The sequence below is a fragment of the Brachyhypopomus gauderio genome, chromosome 20, assembly GCF_052324685.1.
Source record: "Brachyhypopomus gauderio isolate BG-103 chromosome 20, BGAUD_0.2, whole genome shotgun sequence".
Taxonomy (NCBI): domain Eukaryota; kingdom Metazoa; phylum Chordata; class Actinopteri; order Gymnotiformes; family Hypopomidae; genus Brachyhypopomus; species Brachyhypopomus gauderio.
In genome coordinates this window covers 13,819,804-13,847,072 of record NC_135230.1, presented here as the reverse complement: position 1 = coordinate 13,847,072, position 27,269 = coordinate 13,819,804, and the positions used below count along the sequence as shown (strand labels likewise).

At 43.5% G+C, this 27,269-nt stretch overlaps 3 protein-coding genes and 1 long non-coding RNA gene across 5 annotated transcripts in view; 1 reads left to right on the top strand and 3 right to left on the bottom strand.

Annotated features, from left to right (window-relative positions):
• Nucleotides 1-3,655: 3,655 nt before the first annotated feature.
• On the bottom strand, nucleotides 3,656-12,133 carry chst10 (carbohydrate sulfotransferase 10). The gene is made up of 6 exons (XM_076983510.1): nucleotides 11,994-12,133; nucleotides 7,897-8,024; nucleotides 7,420-7,529; nucleotides 5,645-5,879; nucleotides 5,439-5,544; nucleotides 3,656-5,120 (listed from the first exon to the last, which is right to left on the bottom strand). Exons 2-6 carry the CDS (start codon nucleotides 7,997-7,999, stop codon nucleotides 4,571-4,573), a joined length of 1,104 nt encoding a protein of 367 aa, XP_076839625.1. The 5' UTR covers nucleotides 8,000-8,024; nucleotides 11,994-12,133; the 3' UTR covers nucleotides 3,656-4,570.
• A 9-nt stretch (nucleotides 12,134-12,142) lies between these two features.
• LOC143484661 (uncharacterized) lies at nucleotides 12,143-14,444 on the top strand. The gene is made up of 2 exons (XR_013122679.1): nucleotides 12,143-12,648; nucleotides 13,286-14,444. It is a non-coding gene; the product is annotated as an uncharacterized LOC143484661 (long non-coding RNA).
• On the bottom strand, nucleotides 13,342-22,634 carry LOC143484660 (ribose-phosphate pyrophosphokinase 2). Its single transcript, XM_076983511.1, has 7 exons — nucleotides 22,330-22,634; nucleotides 20,719-20,902; nucleotides 18,745-18,843; nucleotides 18,370-18,494; nucleotides 16,845-17,018; nucleotides 15,141-15,300; nucleotides 13,342-14,759 (listed from the first exon to the last, which is right to left on the bottom strand). The coding sequence occupies exons 1-7, from the start codon at nucleotides 22,449-22,451 to the stop codon at nucleotides 14,667-14,669; spliced, it is 957 nt and encodes a 318-aa protein (XP_076839626.1). The 5' UTR covers nucleotides 22,452-22,634; the 3' UTR covers nucleotides 13,342-14,666.
• A 686-nt stretch (nucleotides 22,635-23,320) lies between these two features.
• LOC143484307 (FERM and PDZ domain-containing protein 4-like) overlaps nucleotides 23,321-27,269 on the bottom strand; it is a 35,659-nt gene continuing 31,710 nt past the window's right edge. For both annotated transcript variants that reach the window (XM_076982974.1, XM_076982975.1), the window contains exon 16: nucleotides 23,321-26,955. In XM_076982974.1, coding sequence (XP_076839089.1) covers nucleotides 23,909-26,955 — 3,047 coding nt within the window. In that variant the 3' untranslated portion in view covers nucleotides 23,321-23,908. The remainder of the gene's footprint in view (nucleotides 26,956-27,269) is intronic.

Here is a 27,269-nt window from a genome sequence, read left to right as displayed (position 1 = left end):
TGTGCCTTTAGGGTAGTCGGGACGTTTCACGAGTGGGTAACGTGGATGTAGGCGTGTCTGTTAGGAAAGAAGGTGTTCCAGAACCAGAGCGACAGAACCCCCACTGAACCACAGCCTGCTGCTCACACGGCTGCCACGAGGCACATCTGACATGATGACATGTCAGTGCAGATTTTAGTGGCACGGTAATATTAAGTCACTAGTGTGTGACTGGTGTCTTTTACCATCAGTACGCTTCAACTTTGTTTGTAGGCTACATATGCCAGACCAGAATAATTCCACTGCACTGAACTATAGTAAAAGATGAAGAGTTATTCAAAAATATAGTGATGTACTCAAGGGTTTTATGCTGGGCCACAACTCTGCTATGCTTCTTTTGCAGAGGATGATGAAAACAGACTAAAGTATCATAGTGCATGTCACTGGCTTCCATATATTAAACTGCATCATCCTTACACCCTTATGGGTTGATCTCACACGTAAGAGCAGGTTTGGGCAATGGCTTGGATCAGTCCACATATCTAAATATAAGAAGACCAAGATGGCAACCGTTACCTCAGCTCCTGTGCTGGTGACCAACACACCTGATCCACTTAACCAAACCCTGTGTTACGATTTACATATTGGCGTGAGGTGTACTAGAACTTAACTCTGGAACTCTAGAACTTAACTCTGGAACTCTAGAACTTAATTCTGGAACTCTAGAACTTAACACTGGAACTCTAGAACTTAGTGCACCCTTGGATTATGTAAACTCACATTCACCTTCACAAAGGTCATGTTTTCATCTTTACATGTTAAGGAAGCAGGAATAATGCCCAACCAACATTTCTTTCAAAAAACGTTAAGAAATCATATACTAAACATCTTCCAGTTCACTCATTAACTGTTCATTCTTAATTACTTAATTCTTTAATAGCTACCTGAGAATTTGTTAAGACCCATAAGCCTTTTTACAAATGCTGACATAAGGGCAGGACTCCAAACCTGAAGTGCAATAAACAGTCAACCCAGAAACACGCAAACAGACACAGTGTTCTGAACATTGGCCTAGGGCGTTTTTCACAGTTCACATGCCACCCATGTTTTGGGAAGCCCTAGTCTATCCTTTGCCCAGATTACTGATGATATAACTAACGAGCAATTATGAGGATGTGATACATATTTGTGCATGTAAAGACGATATAAAGCAGAAGGACTTCGACTCTCAACCTAGAACTGTGATTCTACACCCCTGTGTTCTGATACCCCCCCCCCCCACTCCACCTGCCCCCTTCTCCTTCTCCACCTCTGCGGTGCAGATAAGCACATGTTGCGACACCCGTGCATGTGACCAGACGGCCATTTGCAGGAGCCCCCAGGAGCAGGGGTGCTTTTCCTGTTTCATGTGAATGAACTACGGCCACTACAAGTGAGGACTCCTTACATAAAACCACGAGGAAGCGCGTGGACCGGGCCGCCGTCTCTGCACAGGGACAGTTTGGGGAGACGCTTAATCGCTGGTTGTGAATGGCCTGTTTGGAGTGGCGTGCGGCGCCTTTGTGTGACAGCACACACGAGCAATTCAGGAACACCAGAGAGAGGGAGGAGGGGAGGGGATATTGTTGCCAGGGCAACGTGGGTTCACACACGCTGAATTTGCTTTCAGACTACCAGGGTTTAAAAATCTAGATAACACTACTGTGAATTTGATGCAGGGGTTCAGGAGGGGGTATGGGCACCTAGCCTGTTAGGGACTTTGTGGACGTAAGCACCTTGTCTCTTGGTCCTGTAAAATGTACAGAAGCCATTCTGGATATTGTGTTTGAAATGCTCTCCCACCGAGACATTACGAAGTTCAGCTTTAGCTACGATGAAAATGTTCTACTCACCTGTACAGTGTATTGTTTGACCAATAATAGTGCCATAAACATGTATAATTAAGTTTTAAAACTTTGTGTTAACGGCATGTTTTGTAGGGATATTTTAATACAGGATTACCCATAATCCTTTCAGAGCGTACCCTGTGAAACTGTTACCCTTTGTTCTGTAACTAGACTCTCTTTGGATTTCACACAATGTTCCCTCTTGTGTAACTCTAGACTATAGCAAGGATGTGTGAAGCTTAGCATTGTTTGAGGTTGTGAAGGCCATCATTTTACCATTTTATTGGAGTAAGTAGATCATGACAAACTGTCACAGAAACTTGTGGTCTCAGAGACAATTCAACGGGTTAAACAAACAGCTTTTTTCCACAGGTCACTTTAAGTAATAGTTAAATGTAACTTCTCATAGAGGGAAATTTTTCCCTTGCCGTCCTCTACACGTTTATGACCACAGACAGAGAACTACAGACCATCCTTACTAATCTATGGTCCTTAACAAGTGATATTATCTGATTATCGTCCGTAGACCAGCTCAATGCTAGAACTTAAGGGCAGCTGTGCTTCTTCCTATTGGATGAAATGGTCACTGCCAAAATTAATCTATATGGTTAATTTCTCTAATAATCTCCAGCAATCTGAACAAGGGTCCAAGGCTTTAATCTACTAGAGTCAAGCACAAAACAGTTAGCTGTCACAGTTCATTTGGTGTTCCAGTTGAATTAACCATGTATATAGGCTGACATAGGTGGTGGGGAACCTGGCTGTCCTGTTTTCTGAAGTATCTCCACCTTTCACCCTTTTCTGGCCAGAGGACTAGAGGACTGCTGATAAGCCAATGAAATGGTCCTATAATGTATGTGCATTCACTGAAGTGTTCAGAGAACACACATACAAAGCAGGTGTTGGAAATGAAGCAGCTGATGAGTTGTGGGTTGTAGTTACTGTAGTTGGTTGTAGCTGCCGACATCAGCCAATCAGGGTGCAGCTGCACAAGGCGTTCGCTGTCGCAGCGGCCCGTCTCTTATAGCAGACTGTCTTAGTTAGCCATAAAACGCACGTCAAGATTTTCCACCAAGAAAGTCAAAATTCCTGTTTGACTGGCATGATCCTCATCTCAAATTATCCAGCCATTCCTACATTGTGAAATTCCATCTTTAATGTTTGCACCAAACCTGAACAGGAGATGCTGTGGTTTGTACATACTGTACTTATAAAACACACCCCATATAACACCACACCAAGTAACAAACACTTGGCAATTCTGCACTAAATGAAGACAAAGCTGTACATTGTCAACACCACGTCACCCCTAATGTGTCTCACCACTGAGGACAATCAGTCCTTTCCTGCTGCACAGTGCCTTGGGTATTTGGCTGTAAAAAGATCATGTGCTTGTCACACAGGGATGTAATTCAGAGCCAACTCCATGGGTGTGGATAACCTTTTACACATACTCACCCCCTTCTTGATTGGAAACACTGAGAATTGATGTGTTGAAGTCTGGAGTTCATCTGAAGCCACGCACAATGTGTTAACTAACCTTTATACAACTATCACGTTGAATCATTTCTGTCAGTACTATGACTAAGCCCAATTAACTTATTTTGGGCTAAGCTACTATTAAAGTGAAACCACTTAAAATGCAGAGAATTCAATCTTACAGAAAGATTATTAGTTGTCTTTGCAAACCTCTTAACTATTTCATATATGTATTTACATTTACAATTATATTTATATATAATAAAAATTTTATTATATATAACTTGAGTGCTAAAAAATAAACATTTACATTAATTGTGAAATGTTTTTAATATTTATTAGAAATCTATATTGGCAATCTGCAATCACACCCTATTAGTAAAGCAACACTTTACACATCCAAAGGAGAATATGTGAAGCAAAGTTCTGGAAGACATGTCAATGTGAGTGTGTAGATTATACAAAATGGGCAAGTTCTCAACATCCAAAATCCAACAATCCAAAATTACCAAGATGGTTCGTCAACTTGAGACTCTTGAGAATCTTTAGTTTTCTAGTAGAATTTAGTTACATTACTTTAAACCTCTCCTCTGTGATTTTATATGACTCGACTCTTCAAGGTGTCAAGAGCTTATTTCTCCAAACTGAGATAAAGATTCAAGATTTCTTAAAATCTGCTTTGTACCATAATAAATTTACTTAAAACTGAAATATCTGGTGCATTGTTGAGCTTTACAGGAAATGTTGGGGCAGAGTGCTTTGCGGATCTGTAGTCACAGATTATCCTTTTAAAGCAGATCTCTCTTCAAGAGAGTTAAGTATATTCTAGCTTAACACTACTTAAATAGCTGAGCAACATTTGTTAAATAACTTCATTTATGACATTTCATGTTCATAGGGCCAATACAGCAGCAACTATTTATCAAGACTTATTAAACTTGGATATTTTGCTTACCCTTAACCTCAGTACAGTGACAAACCTTGTTGCCCCAACTGGCCCTTAACGCTGACCTAGGATCACCTTTTTGTAACCATATTCTGACCTTCCCCACTATAAGAGAAAACATGGAACCAGTCCAAATATAAAGTTCAGCGTTCAAGAGGCAACAGCTCTAGTTAGAAATCATCAGTCTGTTAGAATTCACTCTTTTGATGACAATCTTACTTCAGTGCTCCAAAATATCATTTAGGCAGAATGTTCGATAAGAAACAGACTCTCTTTTCCATCAGTCCAGCAGAAAATCGGGTCTGTGGTAGCCGAAAAGGCTGAAATCGCCCTGGTAACGGGCGTATAGGCGGCGGACATCGCGCTTGCTGATTCCAGAGAAGTAACCCTCCACCTTGGTCCGGTTGTAGCGGGTAATGCCCGGTGGGATGCTGGGATACGCCACCAGGCCGCTGATGCCGGCCGCCCTCAGGATGTAGGGCGCGTCGTGCTCCAGCGTCTCGTGGTGTCCGACCACGTCGTACGAGATGTTGCAGGGGGCACAGAGCTCGGCGTACGTAAGCCAGTGGATGATGTGGTCGCCGAACTGCCGGTCCAGGTACTGGCGGCCGGGCTCGTCACCCAGGTAACGGACGAAGTCCTCGAAGTGCAGGCCGACGCTGTGGTTGGCGTCGCGGTGGCTTTTGCGATATTTGCGTACGATGGCTGGCGCTATGCTGTGCTTGTACCACGGCTCAAAACGTGGGTTCTGCACAAACTTGTCCTTGAACGCAGATATGAGACGCTCAAAGGGGTCTCTGACTATGAAGAACTTGAAGTATTTATTTAACCTGAAACATTTAAATCAAAGACTAGATTAGATAAGTACTAGATTTTAGGGCACTACAAGTGGACAAATGTAGTGAACTACGTTACAGTGAACTGTTACAGTATTGAATTTTTGCTGTTTACTAGCTCTTATCCTTATGTAGAACACTTGAATTAGCTGTGTGTATATGAGCTACACAAAAAAAACATTCTTGTCTTAAAGACACTACACAAAACAACTTTTCCCAATTCGATCACTCATACAGACAAGACTATAATGTACTATATTGCCCCCCCCCCCCCAACTGTGAGTGTAAGTTAAGCATTGAACATTTCCAGACCTTTCATTGATCTCGAAGTCACTCATAGAGGACAGGCGAGGTAAACCATTCCTCTCATGGTCATGGACCATATTCTCAGGAATATCTTCTACTTTGGAGAACTTTCCTAAGATCCGGAATCAGAACGCAGAGTGGTGAGGGGTGCGGATAGTGTAGCACAGTCATTTAAAAAGCCGTTCGTGAAGACGTGTACTGAGCTCTCTCACCATTGAGGACAATGAGCACCTTCTTCCACTGCGTGTTCCCCACCTTGGGGGTCTGGCAAAACAGGATCTTGTGTTTGTCGCACACGAAGATGCGGTCGAGGACAAACTTGCGCATGGAAGTGTGAGTGAGGTCCCAGAGAGAGGAGTTCCTACAAACACTGGTCAGAAGCTGCAGGCGATGCATGGTCACTACCTCCCAGTCTGGGGACTCGCCTTCAGGTGGGCTATCTGAGGACTACATGACCAACACACACACACACACACACACACACACAAAATTACTTTTTGTTGCAGTTTTGCATTTTGGGGGCACTTAGGTGCATATTGTGTGGTAACATACCAGCCAGCCTCTCCATCTCAATAATCTGCAAAAGTTTAACCATTTAGCAGAGAATTCATTTCCTACTTAACGAACAAAGTTAGCTCACTAGGTAAGCATTTAGCATTTTAGAAGTCTCCTATTTTCATATTTCATAATACGATGCTAAAAGGTCAATTCAAGTCAGTCGTTTCCAATGCATGTCAAATATATTAGATTAACATAAAACAATAGAATAACTAATAATAAACTTTTATCTTTGGTTAAGGTTGCTATATTTACCAACTGTGTTTACCAACTGGTTATGCAAAGTATATGCAAAAGGTCTGAATAAACCCTGTAACGATGTCTGAGTGACAAACACCACACAATAAGATTTACTGCATACACTGAAATAAACAACAAACCTTTAAAGTTCTGCCTTCGATCCTCTGAGCATTCATTCAAGCTTTATGTTTACCCCTGAACCTACATGTAAAAAGTGACCCATATCTAGCACAGACCATCTCATAATTTGTGTCAATTTGTGTTTTTGAATGTGTTGCATTTCTTGTTCAGTAGTGCGATGTGTCTGAGAGGATGGACCAAGGTCAGAGGTATTGGCACATTGGCATCCACCTTATTCACCTACGCCACCACGGCCTACGCCTTTCTCCACCTGGCTCTCTCAGTACTTACACGTGTAATATTCTCACAGGAAGAAAGTGTGCCCAAGTGCCCTAATGGAAATTCATATGTATGCGTTTACATATGAGGAGTTCATTAACCATACGCACTATACTATCACTATATCCAATATAGTAAAACCACTGCTGTCATGAGTACGATCTACATCGCCGAGCTGATCAATAAGATCCGTTTCTAAAGGCACACAAGACATACACCCTCAGTTCTTTTCTCTCACGAATTTGCATAATAAGAGAGGGGTAATGGCTTTATGATTGCTGGCAAGGAGGGGTGATGTCCTGAAGATCTTGAAATTCAGCCATGTTAGTGTTAATGTGGTAGCTAAATCTTAGAAAAGAAGAAACAAATCTTGATAGCTGACATTAGACGTGAGCCCATTTATGAGGGATCGTTCAACAACAACAGGGCAAAGTAAGATGGAGCTCCAACATGAAATCTTTCACCTATTTTTTATAGCTACAATATTACAACATACATTTTATAGCTACAATATTAGTATTTAACATGCAAATCTGTTACAAAAAACTGTTTGTTTATAACTGTACATAGAACTGGAAATCCTCTACACCTTTATTGTATTTAAATTTAAAAATCTTTATTATTTTATAGTGTAAAAATTTTTCTGATACTTTTATATTCTGTATGTTTGCACTGAAAAAGGGAAGCTTTCAATCTCATTATACATGTGTATAATGACAATAAAAGGCATTCTATTCATTCTATTGTTTATTTTGTTTGAATTGACCAACCACTGACCAACTTTACTCACCACTGGAGATGGATGCATTTCAGCCTTTTGCGCAAGCAGTTCCGGTTGAACCTTCGCGGTGTTTACAGACGGAAAGGTCAAGTTCAACGCTTCATCTCTTCCCCTATACTCTGGAAAAACAGAAAGCTTAGAATGTCTCTAAAGGCATTTTGGCCCAGGACTGAAGAACAGTCAACTGGTTCTTATCAACATACTGTATAATAATACGTTACAACATATTTAAAATAATAATAAATCACAATGTCTAAAAATATACTATGTATATGATACAGGCTCTAACGATGTGCAAGTTGTGTGCAGCACCTAAATACTTGTTCAGTGAGATGTGTGTTTCAAGCAAGTTAATCTTGATGAATGTTACGTTAATCACATTTAATGTGCCGCTGTTCACGGGCTCCTTATTAGCTTAAGATCACTGCCTTGGGCCTAGGTGACTAATGCCAAGGACACAGTGTGACAAGAATGTGTGATGCAGACCATCTGGCGTCCTGAAGGTGAAGTTGATAAACTTGCTGACGAACATAAGGACGAGTAGGACCCACCCACAGGCACCAACCAATAGCCAATGACGACGCATCATTGGGCCAAGGAGTCGCTGACAGGGCCTGTAGGGGTAAAAAATTATATAGGAACTAAGGCTGGGCGATATGGAGCAAAAAATATCTCGATATTTTTTAGCTGAATGGCAATATATGATATATATCTCGATATTTTTTCTTCCCAAAAGGTAAACACAAAGAGGCAGAAATAAGTCAAATCTACATTCCAAATGTCACACAAGCACTTTTATTTATTATTATTATTTATTTATAACAAAACATGTAAACAGAATGTAATGATTTGGCTGTTGAGCAATCAAGGGGCAGACACAAATGCAAAAGTAGAGCATACCATCTCAGTTGATTTTATTTTGTATCTTACATTTACAAACGACATGCGAGTGGACTGCAAATGACGAGGCATGATGAATAAAGAACTAACGTTTAATACACTCAAAGGCAGCTGAAACGACAAGGGCACAAAACTAGTCCAAACACAAGAGTACAACTAATAGTTACATACACTGACGTGAACAAACACACCGGAAGCAAGTAACGACCATACACGAACATGAAGTCTAACAGGACGTACCTGTATTGCCAGGCACGACACCCCAATAGGCTAACGCCATAAACACGCGACCAAACATAATCTCAGGGAACCTACACAGGCCAAACAGACACACTACAGACAGAGCAAGAACTACATAAACGACAATGACATAAACCTCAACTCGAAATAAGACAAAGACCAAATATCAAACAGAACTAAGAGAACGTACTCAAGCACAAGAGACCGTACAAAGGCAAGAAACACACACAACAAACCCGTAACATAAACCACATTAGAGAACACAGAGACAAAACATGAACTGAAATCCTAAAACACTACAAGCCTGAAAATGGAACAGAGACTTTAGCCATACACAAACACTACTCTCTCGTCATTTTGATGTTTTACTTGTTCCTGTCAAGCCCCTCTGTTTCAGCTGTTCCGTGTTAGCTCATCTTAGTTTTACAAGTGTGTGTGTATAGCCTAGGACTAGGCGATAAATTGAGATTTTGAGAAATATCAATATATTTTCATACGAGATATAAGATGAGACAATATCGTTTATATCGATATAGTCTATGTCGCGTTAGTTACACGTGTTATGGGTTGCATCCGAAACCGCATATTTGCATACTTAATAGTCAGTGTTGTGCCAGCTTTCAGTTCATGTGAACAGTTCACATTCAAACTTCACAATTTTAATTCTGAACTAGTTCAAAGTTCAGTTAATTTTACTTTTTTTGTGAGATATTCAAATAAATATTTTTTTCCACACTACGGTAACGATTTGGTTGTTGTGCAATTAAGGGGCGGACACAAATGCGAAGTAGAGTGTAAAATCTCATTTTGGTTACATTTTTAACCATTTCTTGATGAGTGGTCATTTTTGCCTTTGAGCGAAGGCAGGGCAGTGATTGCAAGGTTACCAGGGAAGAGTGTAGCTAAACAGCATAGGATGGTGATATGTAGGATGGTTTTGGAGGTGAAGAATAGGAAGAGTGAGAGCGGAAGTAGGGATCCGGGGGAGGTGAGCTTGGAAAGATGGAGATATGCTTTGGAGAGCAGGGGAATGAAAGTGAGCAGGAGTAAAACAGAGTACATGTGTGTGAATGAGAGGGCAGACGGTGGACAGGTCCAGTTACAAGGAGTTGATTTGGTGAAGGTTGACGAGTTTACCTACTTAGGGTCGAGGGTACAGAGTAATGGAGGAAGTGAAAGAGAGGTAAAGCAGGGTGCAGAGTGCAGAGGTAAAGAAAGAGTGCAGGCAGGGTGGTGTGGATGGCATAACGTGTCTGGGGTGATCTGTGATAGAAGGGTGTCGGCTAGAACAAAAGGAAAGATCTATAGGACAGTGGTGAGACCTGCTATGTTGTATGGACTGGAGACAGTGGCACTGACAAAGAGACAGGTGAGGGAGATGGAGGTGTCTGAGATGAAGATGTTGAGATTCTCATTTGGAAATGAGTTTATTAGAGGATCAGCACATGTAGCATGTTTTGAAGATAAAGTTAGAGAAGCGAGATTGAGATGGTTTGGACATGTACAGAGGAGGGAGGAGAGGTATATTGGTAGGAGGGTCTTGAGGATGGAACTTCCATGCAAGAGGAGGAGAGGTAGACCTGAGAGGAGGTTTATGGATGCAGTGGTAGAGGATATGAGAGTGGCTGGTGTGTCAGTGGAGGACACTTGGGACAGATGGAGGAGTTTGATCCGCTGTGGCGACCCCTAAACGGGAATTGCCGAAAGAAGAAGAAGAAGAAGAAGAAGAAGAGCAAAGGCAGGGCAGTCAGGCCATAATTTGTGACTGATGTGTACATGAGCTGACAGCTCCCTCTTCGCTCAATTGACAGGCTAACACGATTGCTGATGCCAAGCAATGAAGCTTCTTAATGCAAGTTAGCATAGCATACTTTTCAAATATAAAAAAAGATCTTAAACAAGAAAAAAAGATGTTCAGCATCCAGGTTAATTTAAAATGTTTTTTTTAAGATTCTAAATGTTTGTTTCAGTGTTCTAGATAGACCAAATATGACCTCTTATGGACTTCATATCATTTTCAATTCAAGAACCGTAATCTTTAATTTGTACTGGAGTGCAGTTAAAATTAATTGCCGCAGATTAAAGAACTCTCATGGAAAACATGCAAGGACGTGCAAGAAACATCACTGTTACACAATTAAATTGTTGAAAGCTGTTTAGATAAGCCTTCTGTTTTTTGGCTCAAAAGAAAAAATCCCAAATGTTATTTCATTACAATATCGGTGTAATAAAATTTCTAAAGGCAATCCTGAAATCTATAAGAGGGTCATTTCTACGCCATCTGTAACTATAAAACCACTGTACAACCATTAAATTAATCCTAAATGCCGTGAAAGTTATTTGCATATTATTTTATAATTTATGCATACTGAATAATCAAGCATGGATCTAGATTTGGTACTGAGCAGCTTTCCAACTAAGACTAGAAGAGGGCAAACCATCCACCCCCCTTTACTCTACTTAGTTACCTATGACAAGAGGACAGGCCACCCCCCCTTTATTCTACCTAAAGTTAGCTAAGACTACAAGAGGGCAAACCATCCATCCCTCTTTATTCTACCTAGTTACCTATGACAAGAAGAGGACAGGCCACCCCTCTTTATTCTACCTAAAGTTAGCCAAGACTACAAGAGGGCAAACCATCCACTCCCCTTTATTCTACCTAGTTACCTATGACAAGAAGAGGACAGGCCACCCCTCTTTATTCTACCTAAAGTTAGCTAAGACTACAAGAGGGCAAACCATCCACTCCCCTTTATTCTACCTAGTTACGTATGACAAGAAGAGGACAGGCCACCCCTCTTTATTCTACCTAAAGTTACCCAAGACTAGAAGAGGGAAAACCATCCATCCCTCTTTATTCTACCCAAGTTTCCTAGGACTAGAGGAGGGCAAGTCCTCAATTCCTCTTTATTCTTCCTAAAGTTACCTAAGCTAGCTAACTTAACTCCTTACAATAGCTAACGCTGGCATGGTGAGCTAGCTAACTCTTTAGCCTAGCTACTTTATTTCCAGTAAGCACTCGCAGTGATGTGTCTAACTGCACTCCTTAGTCGTGTAAGAAAACACACGTCCTAATGTTATTTGTGTTAATAATCAGAAGTGGCCAGTTTGTGAGAGGTGAAGCGAACATGTCGCTGCGCTACGTACCGCGCCAGCTAGCGGCGTCACCGAGCCCACCAGCCGAACAGGAGAAACAGTTTTATAGCTAATGTCAGATTATTAGAGCTTACCATCTTCCTAACGTTTAGACTTATTAACAGTCGACGTACGAAAAAGCAAAAAAAGGGCACAAATTTCGAAAGCTGACCTAGCTTAGTACGCACAGCATCACTAGTGTCCGTTATCCATAGACCGAGAATAGTTAGCTGCTAACTAGCTAGGTGGCTACATAAAAGATCACTACAAGGTTTCAACTAGATACTCAAAAACGGTCAGTGTACCTTATCAATGAAAGTCAGAGTTGCGTTGAATTATACTGAAGCATCTTCTCTCGCCGCGTTGATGCGACATATTCAACAATTTCCATAATATTTTAAGCATTTTCCCACAGGCCGCCGTCTTTATGATCGGTATTCCTCTCGTTATACCGACAGAATAGAAAGAGTGTTACTCCCACTTGTGGTCGACGAACATAAATACATAAATATTTTGTTATTCTGTTTTTGGAACAAACGTTTGCATTTGCCGGGCAAGCACATTACAAATAAAATAATACAAAAACAAATTACGAAAAGTAAAATAAATAATAATTGACACAATCCATCATTCAGGTATGTAAATATATGTTCTCATTCTCATAAGTCTCATTGAACTGGCGGTCAGAGCACATGTTTGTCACATGAAAAGCCCTTGGTCTTCTCCAAAAATGGTATCAGAAGTGGGATGGTATTGTGAGACCATCAGGAGTGTGCCCATGGTCAAAGGACCCTTCACCTAACCCAGTGTGAACCCCTTTGTGAGGGGGTATGGGTGTGATCTTGAATGCAGGGTGGATGAACCACATGGAAGGTGTGAAGCACAGGCATCTGATCCACAAAGGAGAAGGCAGTGTGATGTCTGTTTAGTCAAGAGATCAGGCTCACCTCAAAGGCTCGGGTATGTAACTAGATGTGACCACTGCCCAGAGTTTTTGTCATGGTAGCCTTATATGCAATAATTCTTATTTTCTAGTTAATTATATTGTATTTTCTCATATTTCTTAATTATTACTCTGAGTATGTTAGTTTATATCCATATTCTTATATTTATCATCAGTTCTACTGAACACTACACACCAAGCTTGAGTAACTGTTTTGTTCTTATATCTGTGGTCTGAATGACAAAGCAAAGTCTGAGTTTTATACAGAAAATATTAGATGCCATTTGTTGTTCAGGCAACTCAACTAATTCAGAGACTAAACATTTCACATTTCATTATATTGGGGTTAAATATTCAGATATCCCAATACTGACACTTTATTTATGACCAGCCTGCAAATGGTGTGCAACTTTGTGTAGGCAGATTTGTAATCACTTTCAAATTTCATCTTTTGCCCCCAATAATTATTTTATTCTATCATTTAAACTAAACTTTAATGAATTCTTAGTAGCATTCTAGGTATCTCATAATTAAAGTAATGCAGTATGCATAGCAAAAAACAATGCTATCAAATTTCTAAAACTTATTATAATAAATTCCTACATCGAAGCCAAAAAAACATCAATTTTTTTGTTTGAATACTTTTATTTTCAGCGTGACATGAGGCATTAACGTAGACAAGGAAGTAAAACCAAGTCACCTCATCCCACAAACGATGCGGAGAGTTTTGCACCCGAGGTGGTCCTCCAATCACACTTTTGCTAACGGGAGTCTTGTACTGGCAGAAATGAATCCAGGAAATGCAGAAGCTCTCACTTCCACCTGGCCTCTGGATGCCAGGCACCCCCCCACGCCATAATGTCCACTCTGACCCACATTTCATTCTTGCTGGCAGAGGCTGTCCTTTCATGGTGATCAGAGGACAGCTTTTAAAATCTCTTTGAATGGTTCTATGTATCAGGTTGTCAAGAAGCCTCAGAATTTAGCTACTACGACCAAAGGAGGGTGCGTTACACTTGGTAAAGATGCCTTCTAAAGGACTGAGCACCTTTGCCGACAGGGATTTGATATGGTTTGGCGAAGGTCTGAAATCTAAAACCACCATCTTCAACAGCATAAAGGGCTGCTATGAAACAGTTGTACATGATGCAACAGTGACAGAATTCAGGTTCTAACATAGTGTGGAATAAAATAGTTAGTGCTGACCAGGCTCATGATGGGGGGGGGGGGGGGGGGGGGGAAAGGGAGTCGTTGAAATGAGCAGTCTGCGAGCTGTTAGTTACATTAAAAATCTGTAAGGCTACATTTCATATTCTCAAAAAATTGAATGCAACGAAATGGAATGCATGCAATCCACAAACCAGGAACAAAAACATTTACAGTTGAGTGAGACCTTTCAATGTTACATCTGAACCATGGTCTATGAACCATTTTGATACAGCCCAAATATATAGATATTTTTCTTAATAAACAACAGTTAAGACTTGCATTTAAAATCCATATCTTCACTGACTGAGTGGTTTCATCCATACCGGAGTTCTTAATCCTGTCCGAGCTCAATAGCATAAAGATATGTCCATATCTTCTCATCTTGTAACCTGGCAAAACAAACAACTGGCATACTTGACTGCCAAATGTGCCCTCCACACGGACACACAGGGAGAGAAAAGAGGACAGTAATGGAATGTTTTTTTTTATGGCGACCCAATAGTAAAAAATAAGTACCAAGTACAAAATGGAGGTGTAATTGGGGACAAGCTCTTTGGTCAGAAGCCAGATGTAAAACAGCGTCAAACAAAAATGAAATGGCAATGGGGCAGTACAAAAAAAAAATTCCACTACATAAATACACTTGCATATTGTCCAGAAAAGCAGTTTGGTTTGAGTATTGAATGATGAAATTGATGTGCAAGACCCAGATGCTTGCTATTGGCTACCATCACTGACTGACACATTTAATGTCCACTGAGGAATGCTACTGGAATGGCTGATGGCTGAGGAAGGAGGTCCAGTCACTCTTCTTCTTGCCCCATTTTTACATGGGCACATGGCTGAAAAGGTACGAGACTGACTCGCCGTTGTGGGTTCTCCGAATGGCCTCTGCCAAGATCATCGAGATGTCAATAACCTAGAACAGACAGCATGCAGGTTAGATCGACGCTGAACCATACTGGCAACGCAAGCTGAAACTGCAACGTTAGGCATTATGGAATCACATGAGACCTTTCACCAGATTTAGAGACACTGTTGGTGGCAAAGGCCAGTTTGTTCTTCAACTACATGTGACCTGCACTGAAATTTCAGTGCAGTCAGTTATCATACACTACTTCGACAGAGTAAAAATAAGTATTAGTATCACCAAGCTAACCACCAAGGTAACCACTGAGGTAACCTGTACCATTACAAGCAATAATGTTAACAGATAGCTGATAAACTGGGGTACATATGAAACCATAGCGATGACTTTACACTCAACCACAGCAGAGATGGGAACATGGTTTAGGATTACCTGAATTTTGGGACACTGTTTCATCTTTTCCTCTTGAGGGATGGTGTTGGTGACGACCACGGCCTCGAAGGGGGCGCCGTTAATGCGCGAGATGGCAGGACCAGAGAAGATGCCATGGGTGAGGATGGCGTACACCTTAATCGCTCCAGCAGAGATCAACCTGACAGCACAAGCCCAGACACTGAAATGAAGCTTATGTAACAACCATCTTCCCTCTACTTCCCCAAATGACATGTAATCATCATATTTCATAACTACCCGAGTAGTGCATTATGAAGAAAAGACTTGTAATCACAGCATTTGGCAGAAGATAAAGAACGAGGAGACAGCCGTGCCAGTATCTCCCCACACGTAGGAATACATGCATTACCCTTTAACAATCAGTTAGACCACATATGTCAAAGTCAAGGCCCGCGGGCCAGATCCGGCCTGCGAATTGATTATCTATGGCCCCCTGGATGATATTTAATTACTATTAGAACTGGCCCGCAGGCCACAGCCACCCGCTGGTGTTTTGCACGCACAAACACTACATTCCCCACAATGCAACGGTAGCCTGCAAAGTCACTGCAGCGCGCACAAGCAGCGAGGGTCAGCGCGGCGAAAAACGTATTCGCAGTGGCTCAGCTCGTGCGCGAGCGTCTCGCGCGCTGTCGATTCGCGAGGTCATGCATCTCTCGAATTTTGTACTTTGCGCGCGCCGCGCCTCAGCGCAATGAACAGTCATGTTTGCAGGGTTCATACATCTTTATAAGGTGGAATTAAAGCACTTGTACGTCACTTTCAAGGTCCATTTCAATATTTCCCATCACGTTAAACTTAATTAAGTTAAATATTTATACATATATTCGAAATGATTCGCTTTTTATTCACATTACTTAATGGTTGTTCATTTTCAAAACGCCCAATATTAACGTCTTCACGTTCTCATGTTTCGTCCTGGAATTACAAGATACAAGAGAACTGTTTAGTCAGATAGTTATTTGTTGTGAAACGAAGTAGTTACAATTTCAAGCATTTTCAAGTACTTGAAATTGTAACTAGCTTAAATTCCAGCACTTTTCAAACCTTTATTACTTTATTCATGTTTGCTTGTTGAAAAATATTTTCACTTGAAATTACTGACAGATCCATAAGAAAATATTGCTTTATTCATTTAAGCATAATAAAATAATATACACTGTGTTAGGCCTTGGTTCAATAGGCTATGTGCAATCATTTTAATATGTTTTAATAAACATTGAACCAGTCCGGCCCTCGGCTTGTAGCAAATTTGTTTTTTCGGCCCTCGGTGTATTTGACTTTGACATCCCTGAGTTAGATAGTATAAAATAAAAATTATTTTTTTAAGTAGTTGTAAAAACATGCTGCATGGTAGGAAGATCCAGGCTGTTCTGGTGAATCTAAAGAGCACACTCAGCCTCAGTGGGCGGGGCCAACCTGGAGCCTCCAGCAACTTCCAAAACACAACAGCCATGTTTGTAATCCCAACAAAAGGCTTGTGCCCAAACGAGGAAGGTCAGTGTGTTATTACTTTCAAATCCAAGTGTCCAAGCTTCATCTAGCACAGCACACAGCATCAGGAACATGTGATGAGGCTCTACCAATCAACTCTGTCCACTGTAATATTACTTGTAACCCATTTCCTGAGCAGGTCTGATTCCGTGTCGGGTTCGGCGGTCCCTAGCCCTCCAGAGCACTTACTTATCGGCTGCGTGGCAGATGGTGCCACACGTGTCGGCCATGTCGTCCACGAGGATGGCCACGCGGTCCTTCACGTCACCCACCAGAACCATGCGGTCAACCTCATTGGCTTTCTTGCGCTCCTTGTGAATGAGCGCGAACTCCACGTTGAGGCGGTCGGCGATGGACGTCACCCTGAGGAGGCAGAACCTCGTGAGTGACCAAGTGCTAATGATCAAGGCTGCTTGAAGAAGTCAACAGGGGAGGGGAACTGCAGAGTACTGCTGAACTGCTGAATACTGAATTTAGTCATTCAGCCTTGTGTACCTGGTCAACAGGTGAAACAATGAAGCGTGATAATCAATTGGATTAATCTGATTAATAGCATTTTGTGAGATTAATCTGTTGCCCCTTCATTTCACTGAAGCAAGTACTTTCATAAACAGGAGAAACCCACCCCCACCTTCCCAATCAGAATTATCTAGCTTGGAAGAATGCAATGACAGTGTTATTTCTGAAACCTCTTGATCAGCTGAAACCCCGATAGCAATGGTGATGCATCTCCTTGACGTCCAGAGGAAATCGGTCACTAACTGCACCATGTACCGACACGTTTCACGTGTGCACTGCACCAATAAGAGACTCTGTGGTTACGTCCGTTACGTCACATGGAGTCTGCTGGCTATCAGACAAACGTGTTGTTCTGAGAACTCAATATATTTCCTAGTGTTTATTTTTCGGGTGATCGAACATGACCTCTCTCACATTAGCACTGGAACTGTTCACTGGAAAGTTTACTATTACTTTTAATTTGAATAGATTTTTTATATATTTTTTCACCTCAATATTTAATGTGTTTAGTTTGCCTCAAAGAAAGGAAAACCTTGAGATCTTTTGGTATTTGCATAGATTTTTGGTATTTTGTAGATATAGTTTGCACTTAAATTTTTGAATGCAAAAATTGACACAGAAATGGTTTTCTAAACAAATGTCACCTTGTGTTTGTAAACAAACTCTGAAACTTAGGCATATAACCATTTCATTTTCATTCCATTTCATAACCATATCATTTTCCACATTATTATAGATAGTTTTTACTTATAGATTTTCAGTAAGTAACATAAGTGATGTGCACAAAATAGCTGTAAATATAATGCCATTATGTTATGTGATCTTGAGATAAAGGACAAGACCTAAAAAAGCCATACATTTCTAGGGTTAAGTCTTACATAAAATAACAAAACACCACAAAGCGTTCACAGAAGCACTAGCCGTTGAGCTATGCAGCTCAGGGTGTGTTCGCAGACCTGTCCAGTAGCCACACGTGTTTGACATCACTCACACTAATGCTATTCCGCTTCCTCAGCGCACCACACACACAACTTTGACACGGACACTTTTGCTGATTAGCTCTGGGAGAGGTGAGCTTCAGAGGGCCCCACAGTGCCATCACTCTTGGTCAAAGATGAGTCTGCCTCAAGTGCTTAACCACCGGCCCTTAACCATTATATGAAATATTAAATAAACACTTAAATGCATAAACTACCTCTTGGCACCACCTGCGTCCGGCGACACGATAATACAGTTTTTCCACTCCGGAATGTTCTCTCGGATCCACTGGAGCACTGCGGGTTCCGCGTACAAGTTGTCCACAGCGATGTCGAAAAAACCCTGGAAGGGGTGGGCGGAGAACACGGCGACCAATGAGAGGACGGTTAATAGGCCCTTGGCTGGGCACACAGACAGGCCTCACTGACTTCGTGTCATATTTCCACCAGACTGCCCCACATACACACGAACAGTACGCACCATGCACAACGCTAGCAATGGCCAGACAACGAGTGACTGGTGGCCAGCCAGGCCCGGCTCCCGAACAATGAGACCTGAATGAAGAAACAACGAAGCCCGTTTGTGGTCTTACCTGAATCTGTGAGGCGTGGAGGTCCATGGTGATTATGTGGTCTGCTCCAGCCACCGACAGCATGTTCGCAACCAGCTTGGCAGAAATGGGCGCTCGACTCTGGACAGGGAACATTCTTTTCATTCACCTTCAGTGCGCCGTATTTAAAATAATTGCACAGCATTTGCGCCTGCAGTAGCTCTGTGAATATTTGTAATACTTGGAGGCTCAAATACATATCCAACACACAGAAGCATTTTTTTGTGTGCAAACGTGTGTGTCGGTGATTGGTGCAAACGTTGCCCTTGTTCAAAATACAGGGAGCACCTGGACGTCAGTTATGCCTTAGCAAGATGTCACGTTGCCTAACTAAGCCAAAGGTGTCCTTCAACAGCGGGGTAGGTCGCCTGTACTAGGGGTGCTGAACTAGGAATGGATCCTCCAGAGGGAAAGGCCCCATTAGCCCGAACTCTGACCTCCACTCTGGACGAGGCCCAGGTCTAGCGCCGATGCATTCTGACCGCCAAAACCCAAGGTCAGAGGACGCTCCATTTCAACAAGCATAAAACGTCTTTTAATAACAAATATGGTGAACTGCAGAAAAGAAATGAAGTTCATGACTGCATTCACACTGGACAGTGTGGACAGACACGACTACTGGTGCTCAACACGAGACCCCACCAAACCTGCTGTGTACAAAGGCTAACAAGCCCCTCAGCATGGCCCGAAGGTGAACGAGGATCAATTACACCCACAGGTTGCTACATCTGGGACTGACGACAGATAACAGCAGATAAAATTCCAACATCTGCGGAGATCCTCCTTCTTGAGGAGGAACGACGTGGTGACCAGGGTGACCTGGGCAGGGGGAGGGGTGACGGCAGGTTGCTGCTGGCGGGGAGGGTGGGGTTGCTGTGAGTTACAGGCCCTTCTAGAAGGTTTAAAACTTTACTTAGTTGCCCAAGAACTTTTGCGAATTGAGAGTTCTGTGTATGTACATAAGACTGTATATAAATATTATATATAGGATGTTTCGGACAGAGGTTTAAGACAGGTCAAGCACTTTGCTTGCTTGCACAGATAATGAAGGACCTCTGTTTGATCTCTGAGCAGCTGCATCCAAGCCATACGTCACCAAGTGCAATGCAAAGCATCGGATGCAGTGATGTAAATAAAATCAATTTTGTTGCGCAATGTTCAAATTCAATGACAATAAAGGTTCATTTTATTTCACTTCGTAAAGCATGCCGCCACTGGACTCTAGAGCAGTGTAGGTGTGTTCTCTGTAATGGTGAATCGCGCTTCTCCATCTGGCAATCTGATGGACGAGTCTGGGTTTGGCAGTTGCCAGGAGAACGGTACTTGTCTGACTGCAGTGTGCCAAGTGTAAAGTTTGGTGGAGGGGTATTATGGTGTGAGGTTGTTTTTCAGGAGCTGGGCTTGACCCCTTAGTTCCAGCGAAAGGAACTCTGAATGCTTCAGCATACCAAGACATTTTGGACAATTCCATGCTCGCAACTTTGTGAGAGCAGTTTTGAGTTGGCCCCTTCCTCTTTCAACAAGACTGTGCACCAGTGCACAAAGCAGGGTCCATAAAGACATGGATGGCTGAGTCTGGTGTGGATGAACTTGACTGGCCTGCACAGAGTCCTGACCTCAACCCGATAGAACACCTTTGGGATGAAATTAGCGCGGAAACCTTTTCGTCCAACATCAGTATGTAACCATACAAATGCGCTTCTGGAAGAATGGTCAAAAATCCCCACAAACACACTCCTAAACCTTGTGGACAGCCTTCCCAGAAGAGTTGAAGCAGTTCTATCTGCAAAGGGTGGACCAACGTCATATTGAACCCTATGGATTAGGAATGGGACCTCACTTAAGCTCATATGTGAGTCAAGGAAGGTGAGCGAATACTTTTGCCAATAGTATGTGTGTATATATACGTATATATGACTCTAAAGCTGCAGATCGACCCCGTGAGGACGTGCGCACCTTGTCCTTCTTGTCCTGACGTGCGTAGGGGAAGCAGGGGATGACGGCGGTGACGCGGGACGCCGAGGCGATCTTGCAGGCGTTGATCATGATGAGCAGCTCCATGAGGTTGTCGTTGATCTCGCCGCAGCCGCTCTGCACGATGTACACGTCCTCCCCGCGCACGCTCTCGCCGATCTCCACGCTGGGGGGAGGAGAACCGCGGCAGGGGTCACCGCCAGCCGTGCTCACACCGTCACGACCAATATCGCACCACACGCTCTTTTCTTTTGCAAACGGACCTTTAAAACCCTAAAATACCTCAAATTCCCCTGATACTGGGAAATAAAATCGATAACAGATAACGATACCTATAATATTCAATAAAGCTGTTTAGTTCTTAATATTCTGCTTGGCAGTGCATCTCGTCTATTCCAAGGCACGCGACTGCAAGTACTCTGAACGGGCACCGACTGTATTACGCTGCACTTCAAAACCAGACGAGTCATTCAAGCTGCGGCAGGAGATATCAGGGCCTGCGCTGAATTCTGCAGTGTGGCCAGGCTAAACAAATTAAGCAGATGTCAGAAACACAGGCCAGATGGCTGGGGATTGGGCTAAAATATCAGAGCAGTCCGTCGTTTGGTATATTTTTGCAGTGTTGGCCTTTGAGAGGGCAAATGGATGCAATTATGCAAACGAACTCCAAAACATTCTAACCATTTTTATTCTTGGCAGTGAGCATCCTGATTAATGTTTGTAGGTGAGTGTTTTGGTGACGCCTTTCACATGATTCAATAAATAAACTATTTTGGTCTATGATGCAGGTCAATCTGTTACATGAAGGGCTCACACACAGTTATGGTGTGTGAAATATTAATATCACAATGGACCATAATTCATATCTGTAAAATCACATTGATTCATAAAACATCCATTTAACTGTAACTGTGCTGTTTTCTGTCATAAACAAAAACAACAATCAATGAACTCAGTTCACATGCACCCATTTTAATGAATGGCTATGCAGAGATGTGAAACATGTGCGATAAAGAGTCAGGAATCTACACGACCTCGTTATTGCTTCACACAGAGGAATTGGCGTTTTTAAAGTAGGTCAGTCTTACATTGGCTACCTTAGCAGCTTTCGAATAAGCAAAGCGCACTCAAGATAACCCGTGGTTAGGAAATGACACCAAACATTGCACAATACTATTTAAACAGCGTAAAACAACTTAATGCCAAAAATGTTCCACGTTTCCAGCCAATGATTACATCCAGTGTGTGCATATTTTGGGTTAACAATTTATATTAAATATGGTAAACATGCGGTCAAGGCAAACGCGCAGTGTCCACAATGCAAATGCAATGTACTTGCATTTTAAATATAGATGTCCTACTACCCTAAGATATCACGTTTGGTGAGCATACGAACCCAAAACCGCCCTCAAGTAGGTGCAGGACGGCTGTGCTGGCCTGGCTGTAAACACATGTGGGTTTCCGGAACATTTCGGTAGAGCTGCTTAACCACCACACACGTTAGTAGCTAAACTACGGAGTCTCGTGTCCATTCAAGGGGGTTCGGAGTGAGTTTTTAAGGCGCCGTGAGCCCACTCCACGTCCCGAACTCACCAAGTCTCTTGGTTGCTGAACTTCTTTGTGATCACTTTGCCCAAGTCCAGTCCCAGGCGGTCGGCCACTTTCTGCGACAGGTCGTGGTGGGAGCTCCCGCTGAAGAGCACGATGTTCGGCATGGTGGAGGCCCGACGGACGGATGAGCGGAGGCGAGGACGGAACCGGAGAAACACGTGCCGTGAATCAAATGTTTTGCTCCGATGCGAGGAGACGAGCAAATTAAAGTAGTTTAAAGCAGAAACTCTGCATCCTACAACATGGGAGCGAAGGAACCAGGCAAAGAGGAAATGATAAGAGTCCTTCGCCAAAAAAAGAAAAAACAATAAAAGAGAAAGCGGAAGTGCTTGTGTCTTATTGGCTTATGGTTGGATGAATGTAGAAGGGCAGTTAAATATTACACAGCTAAGTAGTCTGGCACATCAGTTAATATAATTTGTACAGCAGTGATGTTAGTGTCAAAATGTTCCTGTTTTATTAGTTATAAACATCATTCGTGATATTGAATGTCCACAGTATTCAGTCACATCAGTTCTTAAAATACATTCTTAAATTTTGTCTTTGATTTGTTCTTAAATTCTTGCCAACTGCATTCCAACAAAAGCCTTATTTCTTCAGAGAATGATGTATGTAGATTCAGTCAAATCAGTTTTATTTCTCTCAGAAGATTAGTATAGTCTCATCCATATCCAAACTAAAGAGCCTTTCTTAAACATGTCCCATTCCAGTCAGCTCTCATCTGGTAATAAGATGTGTTTCCAGTTCCCTAAACTGAACTTAACAATCATACTCCCATGTGTATAAAAAGCTGCTAGGTCTTAGTACTATCATCCCATCTATACTCCACCCCCCCCACCACCCACCACCACACAAACAACAAAAACTGCTGTTCTTTCTTTTTCCAAACATGGGTGAGTGGCACAGTGTCCACATAATCATGTAATCAATCAATGAGTCAAAAACATAAATAAGATCACTGATGTTGCTACACTTTATTGGTTTCTGCAGATTGCGGAAAAATAGTAATTAAGTGGATACATAATGGGAGTTGGTATTTGCGAAACATCTTCAATAAATGAAACATAACTATGACGTTAAAAATATAGAAACAGAATAAAGAAAAAGAATAATTAAAATTGTTCATTATATTTGAAAGACATTAAAAGTTCTTTGGAAAACATTAAATAAGTATAATATTTTGGTGCAATGTATTTTCATCAATTAAAAAAACCCTACAGGTAAGTACAGTGTGAAGCCATTTTAAATAATGAGCATTACTCTTTAATAAATATTTTAAACTGCAACTTGTGACCGGACACCAATTTAACATAATTAGGTGTATGAGGAATAATTTTCTAAAGCTCCTTTAAAAGTTCTATAGATTTGTGTATATTTAAAAGGTAGATGTATATACATTTTTACATATAAAATAAATATGCACACCACAGGAATATTTATTACAGTAAATAATTTTAGAGTCTTCAATCAACTCAGATGTCCATTTATGGCTTAGCAAATAACAGCCTGGTTTGTGAGGGGGTGGTGGTGGTGTGGGGGGGGGGGGGCTACAGGATGAGATCTACTTGCTGAGCAGTGTTTTAAGAGAGCGAGTAAGTGTGTTGGCGATCGCTGACATGGAGCTGGAGTGGCGTGCGAGCGCCTTGACACTCTGGTCCCCCGGGGCGCTTCCCGAGGCTGCCTCTGCGGCACGGAGCAGGCAGATATAGTTCACGACAACCTCATCGATCTTGGCAATGACCTCCCGCTGCTCTTGAGCCCCCGATGTGCCCAGGCCACGCAGCAGGCACATACAGACCTCAGACACACAGCAGAGCACCCGGAAGCTGCATGCGACGGCCAGCAGCATCTCCTCCGGGCCGCCGTGGGCCTGGGCCACCCTCTGGCACGCCCGGCCCAGTTCCTTGGAATCCGTGGCCAGCAGCTGCTTGTACCGAGTCAACTCCTGCGCCTGCATCGGTGAGCCTCCTCGGTGGCCGTGATGGCCAACGCTGGCTCGCACCAGGGCTATCAGCTCGCCCGCGTCCCTCCGAACATCGGAGAAGTCGGCGGGAAACACGTACGTGCGGTCTTTCAGAGCACCGACACGGGCCAGTCTGTCCCTGAAGGTCATGTTGGTCAGGACCTCCCCATACAGATGTTCTTCGGTTGTTTCTAGAGCAGGGTAGGTGCCATCCTGGGAGAGTCCTGCCTCATCCAAGTCTCGTCTCCTTAAGCCCTCTATGTCTCCATCGTCCTCCTCAGTCTGGTTTTTCCTCTTGAAGAAGCAGGAGCTGAATGGACCATTGCAGCTCCAGGTACTGGTCTCCAGCTTCTGCGAGGCCTTCGGCTGCTTAGTGTCCTTTGGGACGACGGCACAGGCTCCTCTGCTGTCTTTACTGCTTATAGACCAACAACTGCTATGGGAAGCCATGGAGCCTTGCGAGAAGCTTTTCGACAGCCTCATCTTGGTAGGTCTTCTCTGCAGCTGTGGCTCCGAGGCTTGGATATTCCCCTGCTGGATTCTGCCCATCGACGTGGCTCTTGCTTTCTCAAACGTTGCTTCAACACTCCCAGAGTTGGTGGGTAGACTGTTGGAACTTCGTCGGAGCTCTCTGCTCCGTCTCAGACTGCTGCTGTTGGAGTCAGACGGATGGGACACTTGAGCGATCGTGTGGTTCTGTTTGAGAGGGAGAGGCAGGTTTTGTGCTGGGACACTCTGGCTGGTGTTCACTGAAATATTCGACTGAGGCGGAGGAGGCGATGTTGGCTGTGACGGGGGTGGGGCTGGTGGCGGTGGAGGTGTGGGGCTTGCACAGGTTCTGACGTGCCTCGGTAAAACAGCAGACGGGTCTCCTCCTCCTCCTGACAGCATTCCTGGTTGTTCTGTTCGAGCTACACTAGGGGTGTTAGAGAGACAAAGACAATCATTAGGCGTCTGTTGGACGAAAAGCTCCGTCCCGCAGCGTGACCCGAGCCAGACATCTGTGCCGACGCGGGGTACGCCTCCGATGCCATTCCTGTTCAGAGACAGGAACCGGCTGGAGTCACGGCTGGGCTCTAACTCGCCCTCTGGGCCAGAGAGCGAACTTCTCCTTTCGGAAAGGTTGGGCCTCATTTCAGGACTGCTGGCGGGTCTCTGAGCATGCAAGTCAGGACTCCTCTTCAATTTAGCAGGCAAAGTGGCCGAGTGGTAGATCTGAGGGCTTTTGTTCACTTCTAGAGAGGGCCACACTAGGCTTGGGTTGAGGACGACCGAGGGAGAGGAAGGCATGCAGGGACATCTAGCAGCAACGTTGCCTTTATGTCTAACGATGTCTAAAAGGAGTGGATTATTTGTGACATGCCTTCTGCTGTCCTTGTATCCACTCCCAACTCCTGTCTTATGTAGCTTGTTCCCCTGGTGCATCTGGCTAACTGTTAAATAGTTTATCAACTGCCTGTAAACTTCAGTGTCCTGCTTTGTGTTAAGGCTTCTAACGCTGCTGTGGTTTGCATGCAGATCACCGAGAAGGTTGCTCCTCTGAGCTGTACCTGTGGTTTCTTTGATTTTCGACGGCCGGCCGCTGAGGGACGGCTCTGACCCGGGGGGAAGTGCGTTGGGAAGCATCTTCTTCAGGAGGGCAGGTTCACCGTGAGGGGTTTCTCTGGACGAGAGCGACAGGGAAGTGGTGGGTTCAGAGAGAGGTTGCGGGAGGTCAGGAGCGCGGAGTATCGAGTCCCCTGGGCCCACGCAGGTGCTGCCCGCTCTGCTGCAAACGGCATCCGGACAGGAGCGCTGAGGACTTTGCAGGGAACCCGGAGATGCCCTCTGCAGAGTTGAGATCCGTTTGGCCAGGTGGTACTCGCACAGGCGCGCCACGCCCTGTCGCAGTGGTGGACGGACTTGCTGCTCCTGCCTGCGGAGTTCAGTGTGTGCGGGATCTGGAGGCGTCGTTGTTGCGGAGAGAAGGCCAGCGTTACACTGCTGCTCTCCTTGTCTAGTCTGCAGGCCACTGTTACCACCTGCTAAACTCTCTCCTGGGCCAAGAGGCCCTGCACCCTGACTCGTCACAGACGCACCTTCAAGCGGAGGCTGTCGTCCTCGAACCCTTTCGCAGAAAGACGTCCGTTCGACATCAAACAGACTCATTCTATTGCTTTCTCTTCCACTGAAGGTGTTGTACTTCTCGGGGTGTTCTGCAACTTTCTTCTGACGTTTCCCCCCAGTTGCTGGTGCTCTGAGTTGTTTGCCAGCGTTCAAAAGCGTGCTTGAGTGAGCTTTGACCAAGTAAGTCCTCAAGGACTTGTTCTCCATCCTTTCCGGCTCCATCTCTAGGTTGTGAGAAGAAGATTTTAGATTTTGCGTTGAAGGCACTGTTGCAGATGTTGACTCTGCCTCTTTGGGGCGCGAGGCAGTGCGTGGTGGTTTCGGAATGGGCCCTCTAGTGTAAGGGGCGATGGGGAATTCTGTCTTCTCCTCATTAAGGGGCTGATAACCCTCTGTGGTGGCCACAAGAAGCTGCATGGAGTTCTCAGAGAGCCTGCTAGCTGCAACCTGTTCTGAACTCTCTGTCATCTCTGAGGAATTGGTCTCATTTCCTGAATCTGACGAGGACTCTGGACTGAAAGCTCTTGATATGCCATTACCTGAATGCCACAAAAAGAGAAAAATAAGTTTTTTATTACATTTTTCAGGGGTATAACACAATTATGTCACTTCCTGTGCCTCCTGTAGCCTTTGTCAAATTGTAGTTGAAATGAAAAGTAACTACATCAGAATGGACCATTACAGTAAATGACATCAAATGACTTGCTCAGTTCCTGAACTCTGAGTTCTATGTTTAGATTTTACTCATTTTTTCTGTGATTTTTTTATTGTGCCCCGTCCTCACAGGGCTGGTGTGGTCTAGTTCTCCTGGACTAGCATAAGTATAATTTGTATATCAGAATACTTTATGGAT